General features: G+C 39.5%; 2 protein-coding genes across 20 annotated transcripts in view; one reads left to right on the top strand and one right to left on the bottom strand.

The window, feature by feature from the left end:
• The first annotated feature begins 81 nt into the window (after positions 1–81).
• On the top strand, positions 82–9,007 carry radx (RPA1 related single stranded DNA binding protein). Of its 7 annotated transcripts, none has more exons than XM_078931287.1 (14): positions 82–1,112; positions 2,453–2,592; positions 3,604–3,796; positions 4,248–4,356; positions 4,435–4,535; positions 4,625–4,744; positions 4,833–4,928; positions 5,021–5,179; positions 5,999–6,147; positions 6,232–6,347; positions 6,502–6,611; positions 7,417–7,653; positions 8,076–8,258; positions 8,343–9,007. In XM_078931287.1, the coding sequence occupies exons 1-14, from the start codon at positions 518–520 to the stop codon at positions 8,477–8,479; spliced, it is 2,445 nt and encodes an 814-aa protein (XP_078787413.1). In that variant the 5' UTR covers positions 82–517; the 3' UTR covers positions 8,480–9,007. The 7 variants fall into 7 exon arrangements, with proteins under 7 accessions (XP_078787413.1, XP_011481949.1, XP_078787415.1 ...); XM_011483647.4 differs by having other exon boundaries at positions 7,414–7,653; XM_078931289.1 differs by having other exon boundaries at positions 7,414–7,653; positions 8,076–8,269.
• A 758-nt stretch (positions 9,008–9,765) lies between these two features.
• The window catches only part of npas2 (neuronal PAS domain protein 2), a 44,607-nt gene continuing 27,219 nt past the window's right edge, over positions 9,766–27,153 (bottom strand). For 4 of the 13 annotated variants that reach the window (XM_020708975.3, XM_020708976.3, XM_011483641.4 and 1 more), the window contains 21 exons: positions 24,530–24,728; positions 23,174–23,230; positions 20,373–20,527; positions 20,176–20,267; positions 19,859–19,948; positions 19,305–19,425; positions 18,179–18,292; positions 17,967–18,085; positions 17,170–17,252; positions 16,982–17,088; positions 16,749–16,896; positions 16,559–16,643; positions 16,359–16,485; positions 14,959–15,056; positions 14,733–14,819; positions 14,378–14,560; positions 13,843–14,037; positions 13,105–13,283; positions 12,934–13,026; positions 12,639–12,849; positions 9,766–12,373 (listed from right to left, as the gene is read on the bottom strand). In XM_020708975.3, coding sequence (XP_020564634.2) covers positions 12,170–12,373; positions 12,639–12,849; positions 12,934–13,026; positions 13,105–13,283; positions 13,843–14,037; positions 14,378–14,560; positions 14,733–14,819; positions 14,959–15,056; positions 16,359–16,485; positions 16,559–16,643; positions 16,749–16,896; positions 16,982–17,088; positions 17,170–17,252; positions 17,967–18,085; positions 18,179–18,292; positions 19,305–19,425; positions 19,859–19,948; positions 20,176–20,267; positions 20,373–20,527; positions 23,174–23,230; positions 24,530–24,585 — 2,604 coding nt within the window. In that variant the 5' untranslated portion in view covers positions 24,586–24,728 and the 3' untranslated portion in view covers positions 9,766–12,169. The remainder of the gene's footprint in view (positions 12,374–12,638; positions 12,850–12,933; positions 13,027–13,104; positions 13,284–13,842; positions 14,038–14,377; positions 14,561–14,732; positions 14,820–14,958; positions 15,057–16,358; positions 16,486–16,558; positions 16,644–16,748; positions 16,897–16,981; positions 17,089–17,169; positions 17,253–17,966; positions 18,086–18,178; positions 18,293–19,304; positions 19,426–19,858; positions 19,949–20,175; positions 20,268–20,372; positions 20,528–23,173; positions 23,231–24,529; positions 24,729–27,153) is intronic. The other 9 variants (XM_023962626.2, XM_078931281.1, XM_023962628.2 and 6 more) reach the window with 7 other exon arrangements.

Below are 27,153 nucleotides of genomic sequence, written 5' to 3'. Positions count from 1 at the left end.
GATTTTTTTTATTGTATTATTAAATATATAAACCACATTTTAAACTATGTTTTAAATCATACTTTTTTAAACGCTTGCCTCGATGACGTCACGCCAGCCGGCTAGCGCGTGTTTTTAAAACGGTAATCTGCCGCTTACACTACGACCGAGTTTTGAAGTTAAGATTATATACTTCACAGTTATTATTTTTAAAGTACTGGATCACGTTAAATAAGAAGTAATTTTTGCGTTTATTTCCTTGTTGGATTTTGTGAAAGATGTGACGCAGTTGGCTTTTTTGTATTGTTGTTTAGTTTAGCTTGTACTGTATTGTCGTTTCCTCCGATAAGGAAAGGATATATTTTTTGAGCAGCTTTTTGTAAGAGGAGCTACTTATGTAACACTTTGGGTACTAGAAGGGTTGGTGAAAGTTTTTTTTATTTGTCTAATAATGCGAGTTTATTCATGCCAACAAAACACGGCTAGCTAAAAAAAAGCTAACATCAGACGATCCTAACCAGGCAGCTAACTTCCACTAATGGAGGACAGCTCGTCTTGTTCCTCGCTGGTTCCTACTCCCTCCCAAGCGTCTTTTCTCCAGAGGACGTTGGAGCGGTTGTCGTCCGCACAGTGTCTGAAATTCGGAAGTGACCAGGAGGAACCGGTCGCTGTCGTGGCGCTGCAGAGGTATCTGTCAGAGCGGACTGATTATCGTGACGAGCAGCTCCACAGCTACAGCTACGACGTGACCGTCACAGACGGGGTCCGGAGGGTCAAATGCTTTCTTCACGCCAGTTTAAACCACCTGGTGCACTCGAACACACTGCGGACTGGGAGGGACATCTTCATCTCCCAGTGCTCCTTTCTTTTTAGTGAAAGCAGGTTGGGACACGGTTACATGTGCATCGAAAAGCTCCGGTGTGGCGCAAGGAGCTCCGCCGTTCTGGCCCGCATAAAAGACGTCAGCTTGTTGCCCATGCTGGTTAGGCATGGCATGGAGAGGAGCGTCGTGCTGCACAGTGATGTCCCCCTCCAGTTAAGCCGGAAACATTACCTCCCACTGTGGAACAACGTCGACCCGGAAGGGGACATGTGGATCTCAGGAGCCCCACCATCAGATGCTGTGCTGGATGGTGAGACCTCAATCCTCACACTCACTGTTTGGTTTTTACATCACTGGTACCTCTCAGCTTCACATTGCTGTTCTGATTTATAAAGTGGATCTAATCACAACTGCAGGTGAAAACAGATCCATCAAGCTGAATGATGTTAAGATCCCCCACAGTTGATCAGAATCCAGGATTGTGTCTTTAATTATATCATATTTTACTAAAATTCTTGAAATATTCAATTATTTATATCAGGGGTCTGCAACCTTCAACACTTAAAGAGCCAAGTGGGTCCTTTTAGAAAAAAAAAGTTTTTTTATTGTCACTATTATGATAAGTATAAATGAATTATTGGGTTTTTTGTCCTAAAAGTAACATAAACTATACGAAAAAATTGCCTTTAATTTCTAAATAAAAATAATCTACAACTTTTTTACAGAGGTTCACATGACTTCCTTTCAAAATACGACATCCTGTTTCATATAGGACCACCTCAATGCTGAAGATGTACGATTAGATCGTGTACTGTGAATAAAAACAACAAACATAAACCTAAATGGCATTTATTTTACCATTTGTGGTGCATCTCAGCCTGAAATTTGTTAATCAAACTAACCTAAGTTAAATCAGAGCTAAGGAAGTGACTTGGTGGATTTTTCAAACCATAAACCGCTCTTAAAACCTTAAAAAAATGTTTTCAAAATTGGAAAATCTGCCTTAAGTAGAGATTCTGGTTATGCTAACTCGCCTCCAAGTGATTTTTCTGTGGTACATGGCGCTCAAAAGTGTTTTTTATGATTTTGGTTAACTGAGAAGCCTCTCAGCCTGATGGATTGTGAGAGAATTATGGGTACTGTAGTCTGTTGCCTTGTGGAGTGGTGCATATTGTGCTTCAACTGTTTTTGAATGAGTGGAATAAAATTTTACGTATCTGACTGGTTAGTATCACTTGATGTGCCTTGTAGTCTGAAAAGTTACTTTTTAAAATGAAAACCAGAGAACCACAATGGAGGGTAGAAGAGGCAAAAGTGGCCCTGGACTCTCAAGTTGCAGACCCCTGATTTATATAAATTTATATAAACATTTGCTGGAGAGGCACAGATGACCCTGCCTGATAAATGTCTCTTTTGATTGCAATATTCTTGAAGTAACTGTGTAGTTCAAAATTGTACATATATTTGGATCAAATTGTTTTTTAAATTGTTTAAAGGTTCTTATTATACCCAGAAGCCTACAAAAAATACAGAATAGATACTTCAAATGTGTCCAAAGTGATAATTAACGTTCCTCATGACAACCTTTTTAAAAAGCCCATTTTTGACCTCAAAAAGTCATTAAAATCTGTCTACGATATTTAATTTCAGTATCCAAGATAACACTTATAAGGCATTTGGAGTCTTCAAGAAGCACCCTGAATAATCTCCCTCTTCTGGTGAAGGTCATCCACAAATCCAAACTAAGGTATTATGGGAAGTTTGGATCTAAGATTGATTACCCCTACATGGTGAGTTGGGCTTTTTTATCACATCACTTTTTACAAAAATAGGTTTTCCACAATCTTTAATGTTGTATGACAGTGATTTGTACAAAAACAGTTTAAAAGGTGGCTGCAACCTTACACGGTCTTAAATGTACCTGAGGCTTGTGAAGCATTACTGTTTTAGTTTCTGGTGAATGGGTCTTACATTTTTCTTGTAAAAGTGTTATGACGTCCTGTCACACACAAAAAAACATTTCCAGGATGCACACTGTCAAAAGGTCGTGACCTGGTCCTAAATCATTTTTCCTCAACTAGTTAATTGGCTCATACTTGATTGTGCAGGAAATGGGAAAGTGCAAATTCATGGAGAAGTTGTTTGAAAATAGGGATAACTCTTAGTGGTTAAAACTGGTTAGTGGAAATCCGGATGTTGCAAACTGTACAGTTTGCCAAATCACATTTAAACTTGCAACAATGTGGACCAAGGCAGTCAAAATCATTTGTAGAGCAAACAAACTGTGTCATTCTCTTTGTTCAAACTAGGGCTGCCCGATGTGAGGAAAACTCGTGTTTTGCAATATTAATGATCAATATTACGATGATGAAATAACCTGCGATACATGAACAAACAGCAAAACAACCAAAACCATCATTTCCTTTTCACTGCAACAGTTTCATTTAAATAAGCGTCAACCCTCGTCTACATAGGAGGCGAGCATGTAGAATAATCAGGCTCCATCCGATTGGTCAAATGCATAAATGGATTTATTTGATTAGTTAAATACTTCAAGCTGCCATAAGATTGTTTTAGCACATTCAAGGAAACCATTTGTTGCAATTTTCGCTGACTTTTGCGAGATGCGCATTGCACAGCTTGATAAACGATTAATTGTGCGATTTATTGTGCAGGTCTGGTTCAAACAATCTTAAATGAGCTTTTAGGTGTTCTTAAAAAGGATCCTTAAATTAGATTTATTTAAATTAGAAGACACCCTGTATTAACACTTCTCCATTTGCTACTTGGAAATATTTCAGGCGTACTTCGAAGTAGCTGACCAGAGTGGAATCATGTCGCTTGTGCTTTGGAACGAACTCTGTCCGAAGTTTTACCAGCGATTGAATGTTGGCACAGTGCTTTACCTCCAAAACTACACCCTGAAGCCGAGTTATACGAACCGAACACGACCACAAATGGATCACCACAGAATGAAAAGCTATAACTCTCTAGGTATGTTTCTAACTAAACTTTACTTTGCCTCAAATTACCGTAGTATAGTACTGCTAATATGACTGCTGTGCTTCAAAGCTTAAATGGACCCTTCCATCTTGGCCTCCTACAGCATAAACTCTAGAGTTTTAGTATTATTTGAAGTCCCACTCCGATAATCTTTTGAGTCATTTACAAAATTAATTTATAGACTTAATTTGATTATGATAGTCCCTGCATATTTTCACAAATAAGCGCTTTTTCAAACTGCATTTTTTCGTCTGCTACTGATTCTCAATGATTTGATTAAAGAAAATGCTCAAAAATGCATATTAAAGTTTAATTATCTTTATGCATGTCCTCCATCATCAGAAAAATGCCTTCAGAACATGTTAAAAACCTCAAACAAAAATTTTCCTCAGAGTGGGTCTTTAACCCTCTGACGAGAACTACCGTACTCTTTCTCTCTTAGAAATTGTCCTGAACCCTCATGGTCCAGCTTCGCTCATCACTGTGGTCTCACCTAAGACTGTTCAGCCTCAGTGGGGTCTGCCTGACGTTTCCTACCGGTTCATCAGCAGGTGATGCGATCTTATCATTCAAAAGGGATGTAGATTTGAAAATAATTCGACTCATAACTTGTATAATTTTCCCTACAGATCAGAGTTGGACAGACAAGCGGATAATTTTGCCTGTGACGTCATTGGTTTGGTGACATTCGTTGGCCGTGTGGAAAGAGTCAAAAGTAAAGTTGACAAAGGTGATTGTATAATTGCTTCATATATGAAATTATTAAAGTAATGCTAACAATGAATACAGTTTTTAAATTTCTTGATTCTTTGCCTTTAGGTCCAGAAAAGTACTGGACGTACCGCTGGGTCCACGCAGTGGACGGAACGTCCAGCCAGCCGTTTATCCTGGAGCTTTTTTCTTCCTCTCGAGTTGAAATCTTCAACAACATTTGTCCAAGTGAGTTGACTGCTTCCAGACAGATATGACTGCTCTGCTAAGCTCGCCATTTTTATACGTTTTCCCCTTTTGCCTCTTCTTCCAACAGTGACATACCTGGTCTGCACCCAGATGAGGGTTTGCCAGGTGACCGGCTCTCAGCCCTACCTGACTAGCAGCTGTGAGACTGAGATGTTCATCACGGGTTGGTGCAGCCGGTTCCCCTGTTGTTTAGTGGCTGCGTGTGGAACAGAGGTGTCGATTGGTTTTTTTTTGTTTTTTTTTCTGTGCAAACAGGATACCACAAAAGTCAACCATATGTGGGCGACCCCAGAGTGAAAAGCTTCATCCAATGGACCAAGACTTTAAAGGACAACATTGTTCTGCAGAAGACGGCTGTTGGAGGCCATTATTCATACCCCCATTCTCCACCAATGTTCATACAGTCAGCAGCAGGTCAGAACATTTACTGCGTTTAGTATCGCAGTGCTTCAATCATGGTAATAAAGGTGAAGATTGAAACATTTTCATTGAAACCCTGTGTCACGTTCAGCTCGTAGTCTCGGAGGCCATCATCATGGTAGAAGCACAGGTGGAGTCTCAGGACTTGGGTTTAGCTCAAAACTTTATTTTCAATGTCTTCTGTCTTCAGTCATGCCCCAAGCTCTAACCGCCAACCAACAACCACCCTCCAAATGGTTACAACTCCCACCTTTATAGGATTTCTCCTTTGGGAGCTACCATCCACCCAGGTTCCTACAGATAATCTATTTACACAAAATATTAAAATATTTTTTTCATTCATTCAAAAAAAAAAAAAATGAATGAATTAAAATATTTACAGTCAAAGTTTCCCCAACCCCATACAAAAATAGAACTCACTAACTGTTCCTAAACCATTTCAATAATTCACTCAAATAATAAAATGACTACTCTAAATCTCCCCTGTTAACTTTACAATGATTTTGGTTCCCTCCCCGGAACCAATATAAGGTTCTTGTACCCTTAGGGACTTCTTTTGCTGGCGGACCAATCCTGCCACAGAAAACAGAGGTGAGTCACCACAATCAGACAAGGCATACACAGACATGCAGCAGCTGTAAAACCTAAATATTTAAATCCATGTGCTTTCACAGGTGCTCCTGACCTAGAAGAACTTTGCTGCTGCTTACCTTTACCTACATTAACTTATAAAAATCTGTCAGTTAATCATCTCTGCCTGTTTCTTTAATGTGACATCTGCTCGTTGTGACACCCTGTCTTTTGTTATTCTAGGTCAAATTCCTCTTGTTCCTGCAGCTGACCTGAAGAGGGAGCTAGAGACCTTGCAGTATAGAGAACATAAAAGGCTTGCCTATCAGGGACAAATCACAGCGGTTACATATTTAAGAAGCCCAAAAACACCCCGAACGGAAGGAACAGAGGTGTCAGGCCTCATATTTACATGGTTATTTCTTTTACAGATCCTATTTGTTTAAAATTAAGCTAAACTACTTCCTTTCCTGCAGGTTTCAGAAAATAACTGTGAGCATGCTGAAGGACACCGTTCTCCCTCACAGAGATTACGGTCTCCATCGTCGGATGAGACTCCAGCTACTTCAAGGAAAAGGAAAATTCAAATGAGGTGTGCATTGGCCCCACATTTTCTTTCTTTGTGTTAGATCTTCACCGGTTTTGCTTTTTATGACGTGAATTCTACACTGTGGCATCATTCAAACTAAAACCTATCAGTAAATGATCTCAAACACTCTGAACTCAAAAAGTTCCGGCTTCTGCAGTACGCTTGGATGCAGAAAAACACATGAAATGGTGCCAGAGGAGGAAGAGGCCAACCCTTCATCAGAAGTTCAACTCCAGGAACACAGCTGTGGTCATAATTCAGGTCCAGGTGAGCTTCTGGAGCTTTAGCTGTACAGCCGTCTGTCCTCCTACACCAGGGCTCTGCAACCTTCAACACTTAAGGAGCCATTCAGCTCGATTTCTCGCTGACTACTATTATTGCCATTATTATGATAAATATAAAGAACTGTTGATTTTTTTTGGCACAAATAAAACATAAAGAGAAATTGCCTTTTTTCAAAAAATGAAATGGTTTATAACTGTGGACAGAGGTTCACATGACTTCCTTGCAAAAGAAGACATCCTGTACGTTGTAGAACCACCTTGATGCAAAAAATATAGTAGTAGTGTACTGTCAGCTGTGATTTAAAAAAAAAAAAAAACTTTACACTTCTATTTTAACATTTGTGGTGCTTCTCAGCCAGAAATCTGTGAGAGCTAACGAAGTGACCCATGCTGGGCTTTTCTGACCTCATGGCACACTTGAAATCCTTGACTTTTTCTCAAAATAGAAAATTTAAAGTAGGAATTTAGCAAGGGATTTTTGGTGCTCAAAAATCAATTTTCAAGTGTTTTAGTACGACTTTGGTAAACTAAGTAGCACAGCTTGATGGGTTTTGGAGCATTGTGGGTAATGTAGTCAGTGCGCTTCGCAGAGTAACAAGTATTGTGCTTCCACTGTTTGTGAATGAGTGGAATAAATTTTAACTTATGCTTGATGCACCTTATAGTTTGAAAAAAAAGTTACTTTTTAAAATGAAAAACTTCATTTGTCTCCAACCAGAAAGCGACAATGGGGTGTCAAAAGAGCCTCAGGTTTCTTGGTGACACCAATACTTTTTGTCTTCCAGCAGCGTCCCACATTCTGTCCTGGGAAGGCAGCAGCTGGTCAAAGCAACAGCAGGAGCTGTCCGAGCATCTGAGTCAAGGCGGTCTGCACCAGGACAGCATCTGTCGCAGGTTCACATTCGATGAGAAGAATGCTCTCCTGCAGTGGGGCAACCTGCAGCCATCACGGTGGACGTCCAAGCAAAGCTCCGAGTCTGTCCCACCCGTGCTCTGTTCCGGGTATTACCAGCTAACCATCCTGGGTAAATACAACTCCTCCAGCTTCTGGATGAAGACCCTTAACCTGAAAGCCGAACGCTTGGAAATGATGGAAAATGGCACTGAAAGATGTCATTTTCCAAAGCCTTTTTGTTGGTCTGTAAGTGGGTGTTTAGGCCCGACAGACGTCTTTTTCTATTTAGCATTGAAGTAGACAGCTAAGTGACCCTTGTGCTTCTACTGTATAACATTTACGTCATCAGTGAGTCACTTTGAGGTATTGTCAGTGGAAAACCAAGCCTCACAGACAGGGGTCTGAGTCACCCCAGAAAGGACCAGGATTTAGGTAACCATGCTGCCGAGGTGTTTCTTCAAGTGTTCATTTCTTCCACTGTCAACGTGTTTATGTCAATGTGTTCATGTAAACTTCCATTTGAAAAATGTGCTTTTCAAATCTCTCCAACAGGTATTAACAAGCAGATAGCCGTCGATGCTGCTTTTCTTCCGGTGGCTTCCTCCGATGACCCACAGGCCGTCAGCCTACCGCAGGATTTACACAACAACACAATGCTGTCCTGCCTTTCCTCTGGGTTCCTCTGCCCTCTTACTGCCACAGAAGACAGCAGAGACAGATCTCTGCATGAACCAGGTAACAACAAGGTAACAGCCATACGCAGAGCTCCACGACGCTCACTCGTGACTCATGGTAGATTTCATATTTTTTCTCTTTCAGAGGAGATCTTGGAGACTGCTGGTGAGCTGGAGGACATGCACGTGGTGTGCATCTTGGACCTTTGTCATTTAGGTGAAGACAAATTGGAAGTCCTAATCAACAAGGTGTACAAAGTGGCAGAGGTTGCATTTGATTAAGAAGGAACTGGCAAATTCTCATAATCCTCCAGTTAAGGTTATTTTTTTATGAGCTGAATTTGTGTATATATATATATATTTATAATTAAAATTAAACTCACTAAACACAAAAAATATATATTTGTGTGAGTTTTTTCCTAAAGAAGATACAACTGAGTAACCCTTAAAGTGAAATTTTTGCTCCAAAATAGCAATACATCCATTTAAAAATATTTATTTTCAAATAGATTTCACAGTATCCAAGTTGATTTATAAATAATTTATTGTATCTGTAATATCCAGAGAGTGTTTGTTAATTTTGACTGTAAACTTTAGTCAAATAATTGCTTGTATGTCATTTGAAAGCTATTTTTGGAGTAAATATAGAAGGAATACAAACCATACAAGTGAGTGTGCAACACAAAAACAGTATCAGCTCCTCTAACAAAACAGTTTCTTTATCTGTTACAAAATTACTTTAATTTGTAAATTATGAACATATACAGTTGTAATCTGTGAATTTTATAAAATAAACAACCATTTCGCCTACTTTTTTGTCCTTTTTATACATTCTATTGAAAGATTTGTTTTGCTTCTGTTTTGAAAAGGCAGAAATCTCCTGGTTTCTTCTCTCACCTCTGCGTCTTGCACAGAAAGCATTCCTCTGCTCACACGAGGGTGGCGTTCATATGGCGATCAGTAAAAAAAAAAAAGCAAAACATGTGAAATAAGGTCAAATCACATACCTTCAAGAACAAAAACTCACACTAGATGAAAAGCCTCGTAAAGAAAGCGATCTGAACTTGGAATAAAAAAAAACGGATGCATGAGCAACTTTAGGGCATTTTAACTACAAACACTGCAGGTGCCTTTATATACAGCCTTTGTGAAGTATAACAAAATGAAGATCACCTTACATCCCATGCAAAATCATTTACACTGAACACTGGAGTTTGATCGATTGTTTTTTTTTTTTCTTGGGTACTTCCACAAGGCAAACAATTGAAAGTAATACTTCTGAAACAGAAAATAAAAAAGGGAATTGCATTCTTAGAATATCTCCAGTACTATAAATCTCTGTATATTTAACTTTAAAATCAAGTTATCTTGTCTTTTTTTTTTAATATCGACTACTGTAGGCAGAAAACAGTGGATTCATAACAATGGCACCTGTTGAGTTTCTTGTATAGCCAGACCTTAGTTCATAACCCCTTACTGGGTAAGAGAAATGGAAGCAACCCAGTGGCTAAGACACAAATTTAGACTTTTCATATCATGAATAAAAGGACTGGATGATGGTAGACAAATTGCACTTTTTCTTGTCACTATTTTATTTTGGCTGAGTATCTGTCCAACAGATGGAGAAACTGAATCTTCCCCCCGTAATCTCCTTTTCTATGGTGAATGCATGAACCTCCACTTTAGAAATGTGTGTTTGGTTAGCAAGCAACTAGTTGTGCACACACATGCACACACAAAAAAGACCCTGTGTGATCCTGCTCTTCGGAGGACTAACATCCAAACAAAAAGATGCGGTTACAGGAATGTTTGGACATTTCCATTAAAATTTTCTCCATATAAATTACAGCTGCATATAACTCATCTAAATATACATCTGTTCTGAAACATTGCAAACAGTATAAATTAACATTCTTCTTTTGAATTGCACATTTAAAAAAATAAAAAGTGTAAAACAGCACTGAACGCACATGCTGAGTGGTGCAACTTGTGCAAAAAACGGGCAGCACCACTCTCTAATGGGACTTGCACATCTAATCTGTGGTGGCAGTCTGCCTTTTATAAAGTGTGGCAACAAAAGTGGGTTTCCTGTAAAACTGGGCCAGTGTAAAAGTTTTTTTTTGTTTCAAACTGGTTTATCAAGATTTCATCCCTGCTTAAAAGCATTTCTTTGTCTTCTGGAATCGAGTTTCGACAACATGCTCCATTCATCCTAACTGTTTGTTGCAACTGTCATTGCATTGCTATTGAGCTCTGGGAACTGCAAAGAGCGCACAATGCTGCATTATTCCTCCGGCTTATAAATTCGTTTGTTCGTCTTTAAATCCCAAACTGGCAAAGACAAAAGTGCAAAGCAGATTAGTCGTTACACATCATCAATTCTATCATTAAACCAGCACAAAGAAAAAGTGCGGATTATTCCCCAATGTGGCTAGAAAAGTTTAAATGATGCAACACAAAAAGATTGTAACATTTTCACACAGTGACAATGATCCTTAAGAGAAATGCAGCTTTGATTTTCTTTTTCAGGAATAGGGCACATCCGAATTTTTCTGTTTGAATAAAATACTAATCAGTTGGACTAAACATTTACTCTTTAATAAAATAATAGAATCTCCCGGTAACGACTAAAAGACTGACCAGGCCTGAATAAAATCTGCAGCAGTGTGTTGTTGCACTACAATCAAATGCGTTCAAGAAAACACCACGTGCCAATCAGTGGTGGTGCATGGAAAAGATGTTTTATTAAACCATGAACGGGACAAGACACAAGGACCAGGGAGCAGGATTGACCTCTCATTGTCTAAAATGACACAAAAATCTATTAAAACTTTTGTGTATAAAATGGATTTTTTTCATCATATACTTTTTTTTAAAAATAATAATTCCATTTATATCTGATATCATCACTACAGACACTTTCAGGGAATTGGAGACTAGCCAAACATGTAAAGGTTTCAAGTCACCCATTACACAGTATTTATGTATGTAATATATCCAATACAAATCTATTTTCGTAATATATTTTCAATCTGATGCAGAAAATTAGAATTATACTCTTATGAAAATAAACCTTTTATTTCTCAAATGGACCTGAGCTGGATTTTTAAAGCCGTAATCAGACAAAACTATCAAACCACAACAGGTATGGCTGAAGGCACAAGTTTCCCCCCTTTGGTGGCTGTTCTTTATTTATTTTAGGACTGCATAACTTCTCAGAAGCAACTAAAACTACAATTTCAGAGCTTTGTGTAAGAAGTTCTAGGAATTTCACAGCACCCGTTCTTCAGTTCGGATTGAGGCTTTAAAAATCTAGATCGACCTTCCATACGGTTGAAGACGATCCCGGCTTCCAGCAGTTCCGTGTAACATCCATCGGATCTGCTAATAACATGCTTTGATATGACGGTTGCCTTAAGGTTGTATTGCACTGTAAAGCTTGTCTCTGCGTGCAGTTTGAGAGACGGTGGGTACCGTTAAAGAGCTGTGACACTTTTTGTTTTGACTAAAGACGTTTTAAAGATGTGTCACTGTGGGATGGGGTGTCAGACTTAAGATTTAATAGATAATCTCAAAGTGAAGCCGAACATTAATTTATGGGTCAACAATAAATATTTGACTCTCGGGTAGGGTATCAGGCTACAAACAGACACTGAAAAAGAGGACCTTCCACATGTGGGCCTTAAACCTCCTCCTGGTGCGATGTGGCCTTGTGATGACTCTGATGAAGGCCCGGCGACCTCAGGCTCTGCTCAGATCCTGCAGCCCACGTTGGGTCAGTGCAGTCTGCGGCACCTTGTGTGCCGGCTTCCTCAGAACAGGCGGCTTTACGTCAAAGGTCAGATCCCCCGCGAACGGTCTCCCGTGTCCTGGGGGGAGGGGGGTCTTCCAGTAAAGTTTGACCGATCACAACGGCGCCTGAAGAGCCGCGCCACAGCGGCAGATTTTAGTGCTCGGACTGAGTCCGCGGTGCTACCGAGTCAACATGTTTCGGAACTCTGAAACGTTGCCAGTTTGGTTTTGGGAATGTTGGTACTGCCGTTGCTGCTGTTGCGTCAGTGACAGCTGCTGTGACTGTGGCTGCTGCTGAATGTATCCCACGGTGCTTTGCTGTGAGACATTAGTGGTTTGTAAGAAAGCTTGAGTGGATCCACTGTGAACAAGTCCTTGAGTCATCTGCACAAAAAAAGAGAGCATGAATGTGTTCTGGCCTTTCTTCTATTGTCCAACTTAGCATTTCAAAACTCGTTACCATCAATTTTTCAAATTAATTCTCATCTTTTGTAGTATTTTGTCTATTTTTTTTTTATTATATGGTAAATTATTCTCATATATAGGGATTGGCATACCATCTGTCTCTATTACCGGCTCTCTAATGATTAAGTTTAGCTTATATTACCTGAAATGCTCACATGATTCATCAAACTTGTGAATTTTGTACCTGAAAGAACTGCTGTGGCTGCTGAAGCTGCAGGGAATGCTGTGAGGCCTGAGGCTGAGAGTGGTAGGCTGGCTGGGACTGATGTGTGATGAAGGTGTTGTGTGGGATCATTATGGGGGACGTGAACACTGGCGAGGGCACAAGCAGGGCGTTGCAGTTGACCTGCTGCATGGAGAAGGAGGGGGCGATGATTGGCTGTTCCAGGTTGTATCTGCATGGAGGAACGCAGTCAGACATACTGTGACCAACACGCAGCAACCGTGAGCGTGCGTGTGTGTGTAATCTGATGGCTTACAGGGTTTGGGAGATACCCATGTTGCACTGGGAAGGCTGTGAGGTGACACTGCTTGTAGGGACCAGAGTCTGCATTGGCTGATTGAGGAGCATCCTGTTAAAAAATGAAATCTTTCAGTGGAGGACCTGCATGAGCCGTGCAGCCTTTTTCGTCATTTTTCGGAGTCCTTACCTTAGCTGTCCCTCTTGGCTGAACTGGTTGTCTGTGTGTCTTTGGTTTGCATCCTGCTGTGGCCGGGCGTTGGGCTGAGAGAACATCATAGGGTTGCTGTAGAAAGGCGTCGTCCGACTCGTGTTGGTCTGTACCGGCAAACTTACTGAATGTGATTGGTGTGAGTTCCTCTGCTGGCCCTGCAAGACAGCGAGAAAAAAAGAAGCTAAAAAATGTAACAATTCTGCTGAAACTCATTTAATGAGTTAAAGAGCTCCTAAAAATACAACCCTTCCTCTGCACCACTGGTCCCAAACGTTTTTTAAGACAATATTTTCAGTGAATGGTCCAAAGTTGTTGTTTAATTTGAGTACTTGAGAACTTCCAGTTCCAGAAAAATCAAGTTTTTTGCCTTTAAAAAGAAAAGTTGAAATTATCTGTAAATATTTTACAGAGGATGAAGATTCAATGAAACAAAGTTGTTGATTGGTAGAAAAAAACAATTTTTTACAATTTTGTAAAAAAAAAACAAGGCAACATTACAGGTTTTTATTTTCACAGAATGTATTATAACACCAAGAACTCAATTCAGGCTCAGATTATCTTTCAGGGTAAAAGGATTTCTCATATTATGTTTGTAAATAAAACATTTCTCTTTAACACAGAGAAGGATTTTCTATGCAAACGCTTCTGGAAAAATTCTTGTAAAAAAAAAAAATAAAAGATGTACTTCTAGTTATAATTTTGTCCTCTTTGCACCTGTGTCGTAGGTGAATTGTTGTCACTGACAGCAGAGTGAGGGGATGTAGTGTGAGTCCCGCAGGCGCCTGGTTTGGGGTGTCCGGGGAGCTGCCTGATGACCCCCGACTGGCTCTGCTGAGCTGGCCTTCCTGGGCCCTGCTGCTGCGGCTGCTGCGCCTGACCAAAGTCGTGGGCAGGCTGCTGTAACAACATCTGACGCAAACGTAAAAGAAAGAGACAAGGAGATTAGTTACCAAAAATAAATACGTTGCTCCCATAACTGCTATAAGTGAGTAATAAAGAAACTCTGTGATCAGACCTGGTTGGTAAGCTTTTTATGTGTAGCAAGCTTGGAAGAGCAGTGACATAACAGACAGAGCTCCAGATATCTGAGCCTCAAGTTATCTAGGTCATGTAGTATCAGGTAAAACCTCTAGATGGAGGCATTTCACCATTACTGCTGATTATTGTTTATTTCAATTATAATAATACTAGGTTGTTTCTTTGATGAAACTCAGGGGTTCCATAATGTGCAGGACAATCCTATATTTACCTGCAGGTTAGCAAGCTGAAGCTTCTCCTTAATGTCGTGCAGCTCTTGTTGCTGTGTCTTGATGTCGGCCTGCAGAATGCGCGTCCGCTCCTCCAGCTGCTCTTTCAGCTGGTTCATCACGCCCAGCTGAGGCTGCTGCAGCTGATACATGGAGGACTGTTGCGATGGCGGCGGCTGCTGCTGCTGCACACAACACAATAATGTTCATCGTTCTTTAGTCTTCACTGAAGCCAAAATGTAGTTTTCTGATCAATTCCCGATTTTTTTAATCGCTGTTAACACAAAACAAGTTAGATCTCGTGCACAAACAGAAGAGACAGAGGTGTTAGGCAGGAGAGGAAGTCTAAACACGAACCATTGCTGAGTGCTGGCTGCAGGTAGGAGAGAGGGGGAGGCTCATTTGGGGAACAAAATCAAAGGAATTTTGTCTTTGGGCCAAATTCTAAAGGAAAAAAAAATAACATTTTTTTTTTTACAATTAAGAGCCACTTCTGACATGATGTTGTCTTTACACAGATGTTTCCTATAGATAAAATCACACACAGGGAGACACTCATTTGTTTCATGAAGTACAAACTGACCTTCGAGCCGCTGGATTGGAGTCTGGCAGGTGTCTTATCCTGCCCGATGGAAGCGGACTGCCATGACGGCGTGCAGGCCTCTGTGTAGGAGTTTGCTGCTGCAGAAAAGACATTGTGATCATCACCACACATTTCCTGATGCTTTCTTTGTGACCACTCACCACCACCAGCCTTCTGTTACCTTTAAAGTCCTACTCCAATCATCTTTTAATCTTTTTTTTAAGGCTTTCCCAGTGATCATTTAATCATGATTACCGTATGCCATTTTTAGCCAAAATACAAAAATCTTGTTCACACTTTCTACAGAGTGGTTCATTAGAAATTTATCTCCGAGTAGTGGGTTGGGCTGGTAACATGGAGTAAGCCTGCACTCATTTCCCATCATCCATCTGTTTACATGCTCTCCCGGTAGCTTACAGCCCTTGCATTTTTCATCTGCTACTGATTCACAAAAATTGAATGAAGAAATACTCAGAAAATTCCCTTTTTAGCTAAATTTTCTTCACACATGTCCTCCATCATCAGAAAAATGCCACAAGAATAAGTTAAAAACACCATTTTTCATTGGAGTGGGTCTTTCATAACAATAAATTCAAGTATCTTTTCATTTTCATGTAATTGCATACTCCTGAATGGTTTATGGACCTTCACATATTTGTTTTCCTTTAGTTTCTGTGTCAATAGAAAATACATAGAGGAGGATGATAGTAAAGGACAGAGAGTGGCTTTCAAATTAAGCAAAAAAGAACTTGGCATCTTTTTTCTTTGGTTGTGTGACACGGCCGATTCATCAGACGTTGATCAACGTCTTAAACTGCAACCTCCCAAACCCCACGAACATTTGCTTCATGGCTTTCAGAGTAGCCCACACAAAAAGGCGTGAAGTAAAAACATGAGCCGTTCAATGGAGTTTTAAACCAAAATAGCCTGAAAATGGCATTTTGAGCTATGCTGAGATTGTATAACTCAAACTGAGACTCCAGTTTATCTGCTGCTGCTGAGTCGTCCTCATAAATATGCAGGAAATGAGATGTTTCAGTACATCTGAAGGTGGGTGGAACAGCAGTATGTTCAGGAGAAAGGAGGCTAAAAGTAGCATAAACTATACCTTGGAAACCTTTTAATGCTGATGCTTTCTCATTAAAAAATATAGCCTAGTTTGCTAAATTAAAAGGACTTCTACCACTGATGAGAAAATGAAACAAAAACTGCTCAACTGCAGGAGATTCATAAAAAGTAATCATTTGGATCTCTTGTTTACACATAAAATTCACATTGAGCTGTTTGCTGAGGGGATTCAGATCAGCAACAGACCCTCCAGCCATCTATGAGCCAGCTTTCTTTAAATAATGGCCAGCTGTGGAGAGAGTTTGCACTCTGGAGATCAGGGGATGACTCACATGCGGAGTCCGACAGCGCTGTGTGGGAGGACTTCCGGGAGCTCTGGGAGGACACTGAACGTGCACCGCTGTTTCTGTCCCGCGAAGCATCCAGAGTCGAGCAGATGTCCAAGTACAGCTCCTGAGCCTGGGATGCACCATTGCAGCAATCAGTGCAGTCCATCGCAGTGCAGTCCGTGCAGCTCAGCTCTGATTCTTACCTTCACTGAGGAGGGCGCTATCTCAGGTGGTGATAGCTCTTCGAGTCCAAAAGCTCTTCTCCGCTCGGCTCTCACCTCAGCGTAGCTGAAAACATACGCAGGTTTTTATGAGACACTAAAATGTGACCCCCACAATGGTTCACACTATAACTTTGTTGAAAAATTAGCAAATGTCAGAGGAGGAGGATACCTGATGACAGTGTGAGTGCACACAATGAACTCAGGCTTGGAGGTCCATTGGTGGTATGTTATGTAGTAGTGAGTCTGCAGCCAAATCCACTGCTGTCCTTTGGTCAGGAAGCGATAGTAGCAGGACTTGCCCTTTCCAAACTGCAATACTGAAGAGACAAGACAGAAAAAAAAACTCCTATATTCTCACTCGGAGATGAGGATGAAGAGGAGTAGATGAGGGAGAATCCTTACATTGTTTGTGACATTGTGCAATGAGCTCCAAGTCATCCACATGATAGTAGTCATAACCAGACGTTCCAAGCACCTCAAAGGGTAGATAGCCTATGATGGGTGGAGCTCTGGAAGACAGAAGATGATTACTTTGAGTTTGAGTTGACACCGTTATTTATCCCAATTTTTGATCCCAATTTTTTTGTTACCTGTGATCCAAAAACAGAAACTTCCATTCAAGGCTGTGCCTGGAGGTGAATTCATCACAAGGATCATCCACATTACACAAATCCTGCAGCAAAACAGAAAACACGAGAGTGAAGGTTTCCCTGCGGATCAACAGTACATCCTGTGAATCTGAGGCAACATTTCTAAAATAATTCATGGTAAAGTAGCTCAAACTAGAGCTTCTTGCTGAGAATTTCGATGAACTTTAAATGAAAGACAGCTCTGCTATCAAAAATTTGTGGTCATGTTTATGTTTAAGAGTTAGTTTCCATGTTCTAAGTGAGTCCATAACTCTTGAAAATTTCACAAATCTGTGAACAAAAGCAACACTTTATAGTCTGCAGGAGAAAATGTGAATAAAAGCTGTAAAAATAAAAAAAAGTTTCAGTTTGATTGCAAACATCTGAGATTTTTTTTAAAAGTGGATAAATATGGGGATCCAATTCTCCTAACAAGAGATTTTTGCAAACTCATCCCTGTAATAGATAAGTTCGTCCTTTTTACAGTAAAAATAATCAGATTTGACCTATAATACCATTGAACTGTTTACAATTGCTCGTCTTTAATTTCTCCAAAGTTTGACTTCTAGGAAGAAAAGGATTCAAAGGTGGAAATTCCAAAAAAGTCCAGATGAATAAACCAAATAATCCAACTCCTTATTAACATTCCTCTTTGACTATAAATGTTCTGACAGTTTTATTCCTTTAACAAAAACAGATGTTCATAACAAAAACTGAACACAAAAAAGTCTGCATTTGAATGAAAAAGCTGCACACACCTTCAGAAACTGCGGAGTGACTAATCGTACAGTGGCAATGAGGCAGACCTGCTCCTCCAGAGATGACTGCAGACTTCTGGGTAACGTTAATTCATGTCCGTTACAAGAAGACGTAGGCACTGCAGGAAAAGACCGTGCACGTTATTCACCAATTAACATGGAGAACATTTGATTTTAATTTTGAATAATACAATGCATAAAAAAAATCTTACCATTGTTGTGAAATTTGAAATCTCCGACAAACTTGACATACTCATACACCGGCGGCTCCTTTGGGTCCAAGTTTCCTCTGGCTAGATGACAGCAAAATTCAATATGCGTCTCGCCTGGAAAGCAAGGTCATTTCATTGTTAAGGCATAATGCAATATGAATGCATTTTAAAAGCATAAGCTTAGGAGTGCAAATGAGGAGCCTAACAACACACAATTACATAAAAATATTTCACAATCGACGTTTGCTTTTAGGCTGAAATGAATGGAAGCAAAACATACTTCTTTCACACTGGAAAATAAACATTTTAAGTGCATTTTTTTTTTAAAACAAAATAATATTCTGGTAGTATGATTCACTTTTATATTTCTTCGTAAATTAGAACAGAACAAATTGGGAGGTTATGACTAGGAGACTGAAAGATCTGTATATTAGTCAATGAAGGTAAAGATGAACTACTAGAAGGCTGAGTCTTGAATTGTCTCTATGGTTTTCAGGGATCTTACTGCTGTTGAAAGCGAAGGATTCTGGTTTTGTAGACACAATTTTAACCCTAATGAGGAAAATGGCTCCAGAACTGGCTGTGTGACAGTTTGCATTAAGGTTTCTTGTGTCAGCCAAAGACTTTGGTGGCTCACCGTCTCTCCTCCCAAGAAAAGCGCGACAGAAACACGGGATTAAGGTCAGCTTCTTTAGTCTCCTATGCTACATTGCTTTGGATTACTGTTAACATAACAGTGATTTAAGGTCTTAAGCATGATACTAAGTCATCTGCTATTCTTAGGTAAAAATCTAACCATAGAAACAAGCTAATCAACAATCCAATAACCCACAGCCGTCCAAACAGCAACTTGTTCTGTATGTGAGAGTTCAGTCGGGACAATCTTTGAAGTTATTCTGACACAATAACACTGCAGTCATGAGGTCATGAGGCAAAATGGGATTTCCTTTCATAAAACGACAACAAACAAGTTTTGAGGCAGACATTAGGTGAATAAATTCACCCCCGACAGTGAGTTTGACCTCCTAAAATAAAGGCAATGTTTGGGCTTTGACCTTTCCACTGTGCTTCATCATGATGACCCAGACAGCGTGAGAGCAGAGAGGCCGCTCAGCAGGACACTCACTGTCAAGGAAGTCAGCAGCAACGGGGTCAGTCATCAGCATGTGGGATGATAGCAGCTTATACACCTCCCCATGTTCCCGCTCCGGGAGGAAATTCAAGATACTTTGGTCCACCATATCTGACTGGTGCAACACAACAAATGAATGATGGTTAGTCTTTGAAACACAATGTATTCCAAACAAAAGTTTCTGTTGGCAATTTGTTACAATGAAAACTTTAAAGCCTGATTGCCCACGCAATCTTTAAAATAATGATGCTGTTTTAGACAAAGTGTGTCATGATTTGAACTTTCCTTTACTTATTTTCAATCTTTGAACCATCAAAACTGCTCCAGAACCGTTTACTTCTTTATTCTTTCTTTTTAGGACTTATCAAGAGAATTTTTTTTGCTGTATAGACATTAATTATTTACATACTTCTAAGTCTTTATCTCTGTGAGTTAGTCTTTTTATGCTAAATTTAGACTTTTTCAAAGCAGGAAGTGCATTTTCAAACGCTAATAGTGCAAAAATATAGAAGGGAGCCAGTAGAATGACAACAAGCTCCCCCACTTACAGGTAAATGGCCAATAAGTGAAGAGACGCTGTCAGATACATATATGATGTTGCCATCTGTGGTTAATGCAACCAGGAATCCATCCAGGGCCTGTGAGGAAGGAGTGCAAAAAGGTTAAATTCAATGAAAGACAGGCACAGCTATCTTTTTCAAAACTGGGATTTAGCAATGAAATGTGTTATTAGTGCAAACTTCAAAAGAAAAATAGTAAAAATCAAGTGAACTTAAATAGGGCACTTTGAAAAAACCTTTTCATGACATGTTTTCTTTGCTGAGCCAAAGCCCCATTTCTCTGTGTGCATCCTGCTGAGTTTTACCTCCAGCATGAGCTGAGTAAACTCCTCATTACTGAGGAAAGAGGGTTTCCAGTCCTGCCTCACATCGCTGACTTCATTCTGTGCAGTGATGTCTGAAAAAGTTGAAGAGAAATCAAAGATGAGGAGGGATCCAAACTGAATGGGAATGCTTGGGGGGAAAATGCAATCAGCAAAAAAAAAAAAAAAAATGTTCCCACCTTTCTGTTTTTGCAAGAAGTCAATAGTTCTTTGCAGTATCGTGGACTTATCCATCTTGCGCGGATGGCCCTGACCCTGTAGCATGGTGCATAGCTCCTTGATGAGAACATTGAATTGGTCTCTTCTTTTCTTTTCCGATTTGTTTCGGGAGGCCCTATATCAGGCAGCACATTTGAAGTGATCAGAGAAAAAAAAAAGCTGAATCAAAACCAGACAAAACCAAAAAAGAGATAAATGAGCACCAGGTGATAGTCCTAAAAGAAGAAACGTCTGTTGGTGAACTGCCCTAAAAGTATGTCTGCATAGTGAAGCTTTTGGTGCAATTTCAATAAGGAAGATCTACCTCATTTACCGGTACACTGGGTCGCTGATTACTTCACTACACACGCCATGAGTTTTCACTCTGAACCAATAGCTTAAGTGCCAACTGTCTTCACAGCCAATCACAAATTCCTGCCTTTAAATCCATAGAAGTTTGTTTATCTGCTTTGCAGACTTTTTGCCGGCCCATCATTCTCCTCCTGGTTCTCCACTTCGGCGCAGTCTAGCCTCAACCACCATCAACGTCTAGGCTCTTGGGTTTTTCACCGCGGTTCCAGGTCATTCCAAGCATGTAAAAGTCTAACCGCCACAGTCTATGGACTTATTTCCTTTCCCCTTTTTCTGTCTCACTAATAAATCACATTACCAAGATCTCTCCTGATTGAAAAAGACATTGATAAAAGAAATTTCACTCCCTAATATTAATTCTGATTTTTAAGCCCATTTTTATGTGGAAATGTATTAAAGTAAAGAAGCTGTGAGCCCAGTTTTTTTGTATAAAGTGTAAAATTTATTATTAGCTGGATTGATAAGTAATAAAAGTAGGAACATAATCCGCCAGCCTTTAACTCCATGGTCTCATATTTTAGTGCCTAATCATCTGGTCCTCAGCAGTTTGAGAAACGGTATAAAATCCAACTCCAGATCAATATTAACATTATTAACTTGTGAAGAGTTTCTATAAATATCACACAAAACATTTATATAGACATAGAACAATTTTGGTTTATTTCTCCTGTTTAAAAAAAATTATAAACAAAGTCTTCCTAATCAAATGTACATCATTACCAGATTATTAGAAATTACCTAAAGGGTAATGTTAGGTTGGGGTGTGTGAAGGAGTTTAAGCTTACGGGAGAGCATGTAAAAAAAAAAAGAAGATAATTGAGAGGAAGAGGGGCGGGGTTTCTCCACGCCAACAGTTCCAACCACAATTCAGATGCAAATTTCTAATGAACTACTGACGCTCTGCAGGAAATATGTTCTAGAAAATGACAGTTTTTTTTTGACTAAAAACAGCATAACCATTTATTAAAATGTCATTAAAATGATCGGGTGGGTCTTTACTCTGGTGTGGTTTGTTTAGTGCAATTGAGCATTTAGGTGTGTTCAAGTGTGAAATGCCAAGCCCGACATCATTAGCGGTAATCTTTTATTCTGAATTCTTCCACCCAGTAATCTAGGAAGCCATTTTTGAATGATGTGAAGTCATCATCCAGAGACTGTTCTCTGGTGATAAACAGCTGCTGGTCTTCCCAGGAGGGAGCATGCCTGCAAGTTAAGGCCAAGTTCACAACACTAAAAAACAAATTCACAAAATACCAAGCACTGCGTCAGAGTTAACAGGCTGCTGTCATCATAGTTATGTTCATGATAGTTTCCTGGAATTTTTGTTTTAGAAAAAAAAAAGAAAGGCTCTTCCAGGAGCATTGAGGAGCATGTTGAAGGCCATCCTCATGAACAAAAGGCGCCCGCTGCATGTGACCCTGGCCTCTCAGAGGAGCAGTCGCAGTGAGAGAAGCCTCTTACTGCGCTGCAGAACTGAGATGTTCAGAAGGTCTTTTATTCTGGCCGCAATAAGAGAGGATCTTACTTATTTCTATTTTTATTTTGTCATTTTTGCCCTTTTATTTGCTTTATTTCTTGCATTTTAAATTAACGTTGAACTAATTCATTTATGCATTATTCATGAATTGTATTTATCTTGTGTTACTCTACTCTACTCTACAATGCTCTTTAAGGTGTCCTGTTGGGCATTAAGTCCTAATCTTTAACTACACGGTTAGTAAAAACCACCCTAAGTGCATCTCACAGTGGCTTTCAAGTATGGCGAGTACAGAGAGCTGGTTTGCGCTTGTTTTGCAGGTATGAGACATAGTAACAGCAAGGTCACTGAGTTGACCATGAACTGCTGCAACACTAGAGTATTGGAGATTGAAATGTAAGGCCATCTGTCCAAAAGCTGAAACTGCGCTGAAAGTGGGTCATGCACCAGGACGATCCAGCAAACAGCAGCAGAAAGGAAACAATCAAGGTTTTGCAATGACCCAGTCAAAGTCCAGATTCCAACCCAGGGAAAAGCTGGGCTGGGACATGAAAACGCCAACTGTGCGCACACACCAAGACCCTCAAACATAACAGAACTGAAGCAATATTGCCAAAAGTAAAAGAATATAACTTTAAATATTTTTTTCTAAACCCGGAACTGTTTAATCTTGACATTTGCTAAACTTGTCACACACTGTTTTAGAATTATTTTTGTTAAATAAATCATTTGTGGTGGACAAAACTATAAGTTGAAACACATTTAAAGTTGTCTTTACTTTTCTTGAGTCCAGACAGAAGGCATGCATATTTTATAGATTGCTTAGTGATTCTTAACTCACTTACTAAAGTGAACGAATGTATTTTTGTTTTCACGTCCGTTCAACCTAAAGAACAGCACAAACAAAAAACACAACTTCACTCTTCCAGTTACCTTTTTGCTCTGTCTTTTTCATCTTCATCCATTAAATCGTCCACGCAGCTGTTGGTACTAGAAGAAGAAAGGCATTTAAAATGTAGTTTATGTGATTATTTCTCTAATATAGCTGATTGAGATTATTTATTTTATTTATTCAACTTTAGATAAATACAATGTGATTTTTAAAAAATGCTTTCTGAACAAACTGCAACAGTAGGTTATTGTGACTTTTCAGTGAGCTAAAATGAAAAATACTGAAAAACTAAAAAAAGACGCTAATAAACCGTGTTCTCTACAATAAAAAAAACACCTTTTTAAATTACTCGGATTGCAGAAAACAAAGTCTGGACACTACAAGGTCACTGGCACCTAAAGCTGAAATAATGCTGTGTATGCAAACATGCTGAGATGAGTCACAGTTTTCCAGTTTATGCCTTGTATTACTACTGGTAGTATTTTAAAACATCAGTGCATCTTCATTTATGAATGGCAGTAAAGATATTAATTCGTAAATCATGGAGTTTTTTCTGTTTCCAGCCTCTCCTGCCAAAGATGCTACCCTAAGTTTAAACAGATGCAACTTAGCCGAGCTTCAGTTTTTTTTATGTCTAAATGAAATATGTTTACATTTTTCTGTGACGGAATCGAGTACAAAACAGCGTAGATCTAGATTCTAGTGACCTAAATTGCCTAGATTAGGTTTATCCAGCCAAAAAATCTTGTGTGCACCAGAAACATTCCCTTCATGTATTTCTTGAGTGCAGAAGAAGTATGGTTGGGTTACCCTTGATCACAAAGAACACTTCTTATGATGATCTTTGATGTGGTTCTGTCGGACGTTTATGGCGACAACTGAAGCAACATTTGTAAGCAAAACCCTCTGATTTAGATTTTACTGGAGCAACAGAAACGTGACAAAATGTTCACTCGGAATTTTAGAACTCTTTTATATAAAAAACAAAAAAAACTTCATTTTACCACTGAAATATTCAAAATTAAACTTTTGCCCTTTTTCTTAGTCCTTAAACATTCATCCGTCTGCGCTACATAATAAAAGAATTTGGGGTTTTTCCACATGTAATTCTCTGCTTTCTTTCCTCATCTTTCCCATCCATCTCTGACTGTCAGCATTATTTGATTGAAAATTATTTTTCCAAAAAAGATCTTTTCTCCAACATAATAGAAACATTTGTCTACTTGTGAGCTCATTTAACCAGTTTTCTTTAGCTAAAAATATAAATAGGATTGCATTTCATCGACCTGTATGCTTAATCAGTGATGTAAATGAAAGGAAAAAAAGCGTGGATGAATAATGTAACAACAGAGCTACAGTACAATCACAAACTGAGGTGGACTTGATCGTATACTCACTCCCATTCCCGGCGGCTGGACGGACAGGGGTCACAGAAGTCAGGAAGGTTGTCCATACTCACTCCCTCTCCCAGCCAGGCCCTTTCTGAAGTTTTGGAAGTCCCATCCGAGCCGGCCTCATGGGAACACTCTTTTAGAAAAATCTAGCAGGGACCGGTCAGCCGCCACCTCCGCAAAATAATAAAAGAAGCACAAAACCCTGTGAAAACAGATGAAAAGGGCTTCAGTTTCAGCAAAGGACTCTCCATCACAAACAATTAAAAAATGACATTAGAGAATATCACATGAAATCCAAACACAACAATTTAACAATAGTTTAATTTAAGTGAAAAATGTATAAAAATGACAGCTATAACACAACAACTAAGTATTCTTTTACCTATACTTGAATATCCTAGAGAAAACCATCATCCTGGTTGCCAGGGCAACTCTCTGTGGATGCTGCCTGCTTGTAAGTCTTTTTCAGTAAGAAACCAGCATGATCACCAACACTGTAAGTCAGTGTCATTTTAGAAAACAGCATTTTTTCCATTTTTTGTCTTGAAACATTTGAGACATGTACATTTGGAGTGTTTGGCATGTCTGCTCTGCTGAGTCAGTGTGGCAGCCTTACACAGAATTCGAGCAGAAGGTAGAACAAGCTTGACACATTTCAAAATTCGCCATGCTTCTGTCAGCAGTCACACCATCAATGAACACCAGTGACCCACTTCCACAGACAGTCACACTTAGCCCATTCCACAACGGCGCCTTGACTCTTTGACAGATGATGTGGTGCTTTGGACCATAAGCTCTTCCCTTCCTTCCTCATACTTCCAAAACTCTCACACAACTCCATTTCTCTTGTCATTGTAGATACCGTTTTCATTTACAGCAAAGCATTACACGTCATCTCAGGTTTCTTTGGCCACTAGCTCGTCTGTGCTCTTTGTCTTTTCAAGAGGGGGCTAAATTTAGGATTTGGCCCCTCTATAAATGTGTGCTATTTATAAAATGATGTGAAAACAGGCCACGCTTGGCACTTGGCCTTGAATTCTTAAAATGCAATAAAATCCCAAAAACCACCCTATCTATAACTGAATATTTTCATCACATCCCTCGTATTTTGAAAAAAATTGGGAAATAAAACCTAAATATAGGACGAACAATTGCCACTGCCCTGATACAGACAAGGCATTCTGACAGGGAAAGAATACTACGGTAAGTTTAAACTAACAATTGATCATCACTAAATACATTTTTTCAGAAAACTCCCAGAAAAACTGTCCCACACAAAACATCAAAGATGCGAGCTTTGTGCAGCCTGACCAAAAAGTAGAAATCAATTACAAATAAACTCAACAGAGTAAAGCCTGAGGCTCAGCTGTCATTTCTCTGCACTATTTTTTGATCAGCTGAGTATTCCGTCTTACTGACCCATTTTACCCAACCTGAGCTGTAAACTCAGCACTGAATTGGATCACTATTGAAAAGAGACAACACAAAGAGCACTTGTTTCCCTTTCCACTGTAAACACAGGCCTTCTGTGGACAGAAATAAACCATTTGCTCTAGAAAGACTTGACATCGTGTCTGTATCATGTTCAAATAATAATTTGGTTTGCTTTTTAGGCAGTCGTATGTGTTGCTCCGAAAGATCCGTGTGCATTGCCTCAGGAATATGACTACTAATCTAATCAGTTTACAACCATCAAAGAAGGAACACAGATATATGCAAGTGACGAGTTGATGTGCCCTTTTCCCCACAGAAGAAGAAAAAGAAAATGTGATAAGGAGAGTGCTTATCTTATTCATAGTTAACTTATGGCATTTCTGCATTTCTATGAGATACTCAAACTGAAAGCTGTTTGTAGGGTAAGCAAAAGTCAGCCAAGGCCTCTCCTACACAAACCTTGCATGATTTCCATCATTTTAGAAACTTCCCGGTCAAGTTGAAGCAATCAACACTGAAATATTCCTTAAAAAGTTCCACCCTATCCTATTCTGGTTGACAGAACCAAATGTTATTGGTACAATTTCCCTTCAAATGCACGGAATCAACAGTGAAGGTTTTCCCGCTGTTACCAGCAAATACCAGTTGTTGTTGTTTTTTTGCACAGATTCTTTGGCAGAGATGAAGCTCCAATAAAACAAATCTGTGCAACACCAAGTTATTTACCAGCTTCCAGATCTTACTTTGGCATCAATAATTTGAAGTGGCTGTTTCCTGGGAGTTATTTTTAGCCTCACATTGTTGAGGAAAATTTGAGGCCAACACTTTTTTTCACAATACGTCCAGTGATTGAACGTTTTGGCCATTTGTGTACCTCCCTTATAGTCCTCTCAAAGCATTTTAATACTTCGGTGCTCTGAACTTAGACTACATCAATCAAAACCTCAAAGGATTTGGGAGCTTTTTTTATTTTTGCAATTTTTCAGTCAAATATCTTTATATGTGAGCATGACTTTCCCATTTCTCCACCTTCCTGGAATAACCTTCAATTTAGAATACTTCCAGATTCTCTGATCCGCTAAGAACCAAGCAGACCTCAGAGGGCACCACAACAAGTAGCACAATTAATTTTCCTTATTTGTATCACATTTTCACAGGATGATCTCACCAGATAACAGTGAAAGTATTTTTTT

This window comes from Oryzias latipes, chromosome 14 (assembly GCF_053564925.1).
Source record: "Oryzias latipes strain Hd-rR chromosome 14, Olatipes_Hd-rR_3.1".
Classification (NCBI taxonomy): domain Eukaryota; kingdom Metazoa; phylum Chordata; class Actinopteri; order Beloniformes; family Adrianichthyidae; genus Oryzias; species Oryzias latipes.
Note: the sequence above shows the minus strand (reverse complement) of the source record. Positions and strands in the feature narration are given on the sequence as shown.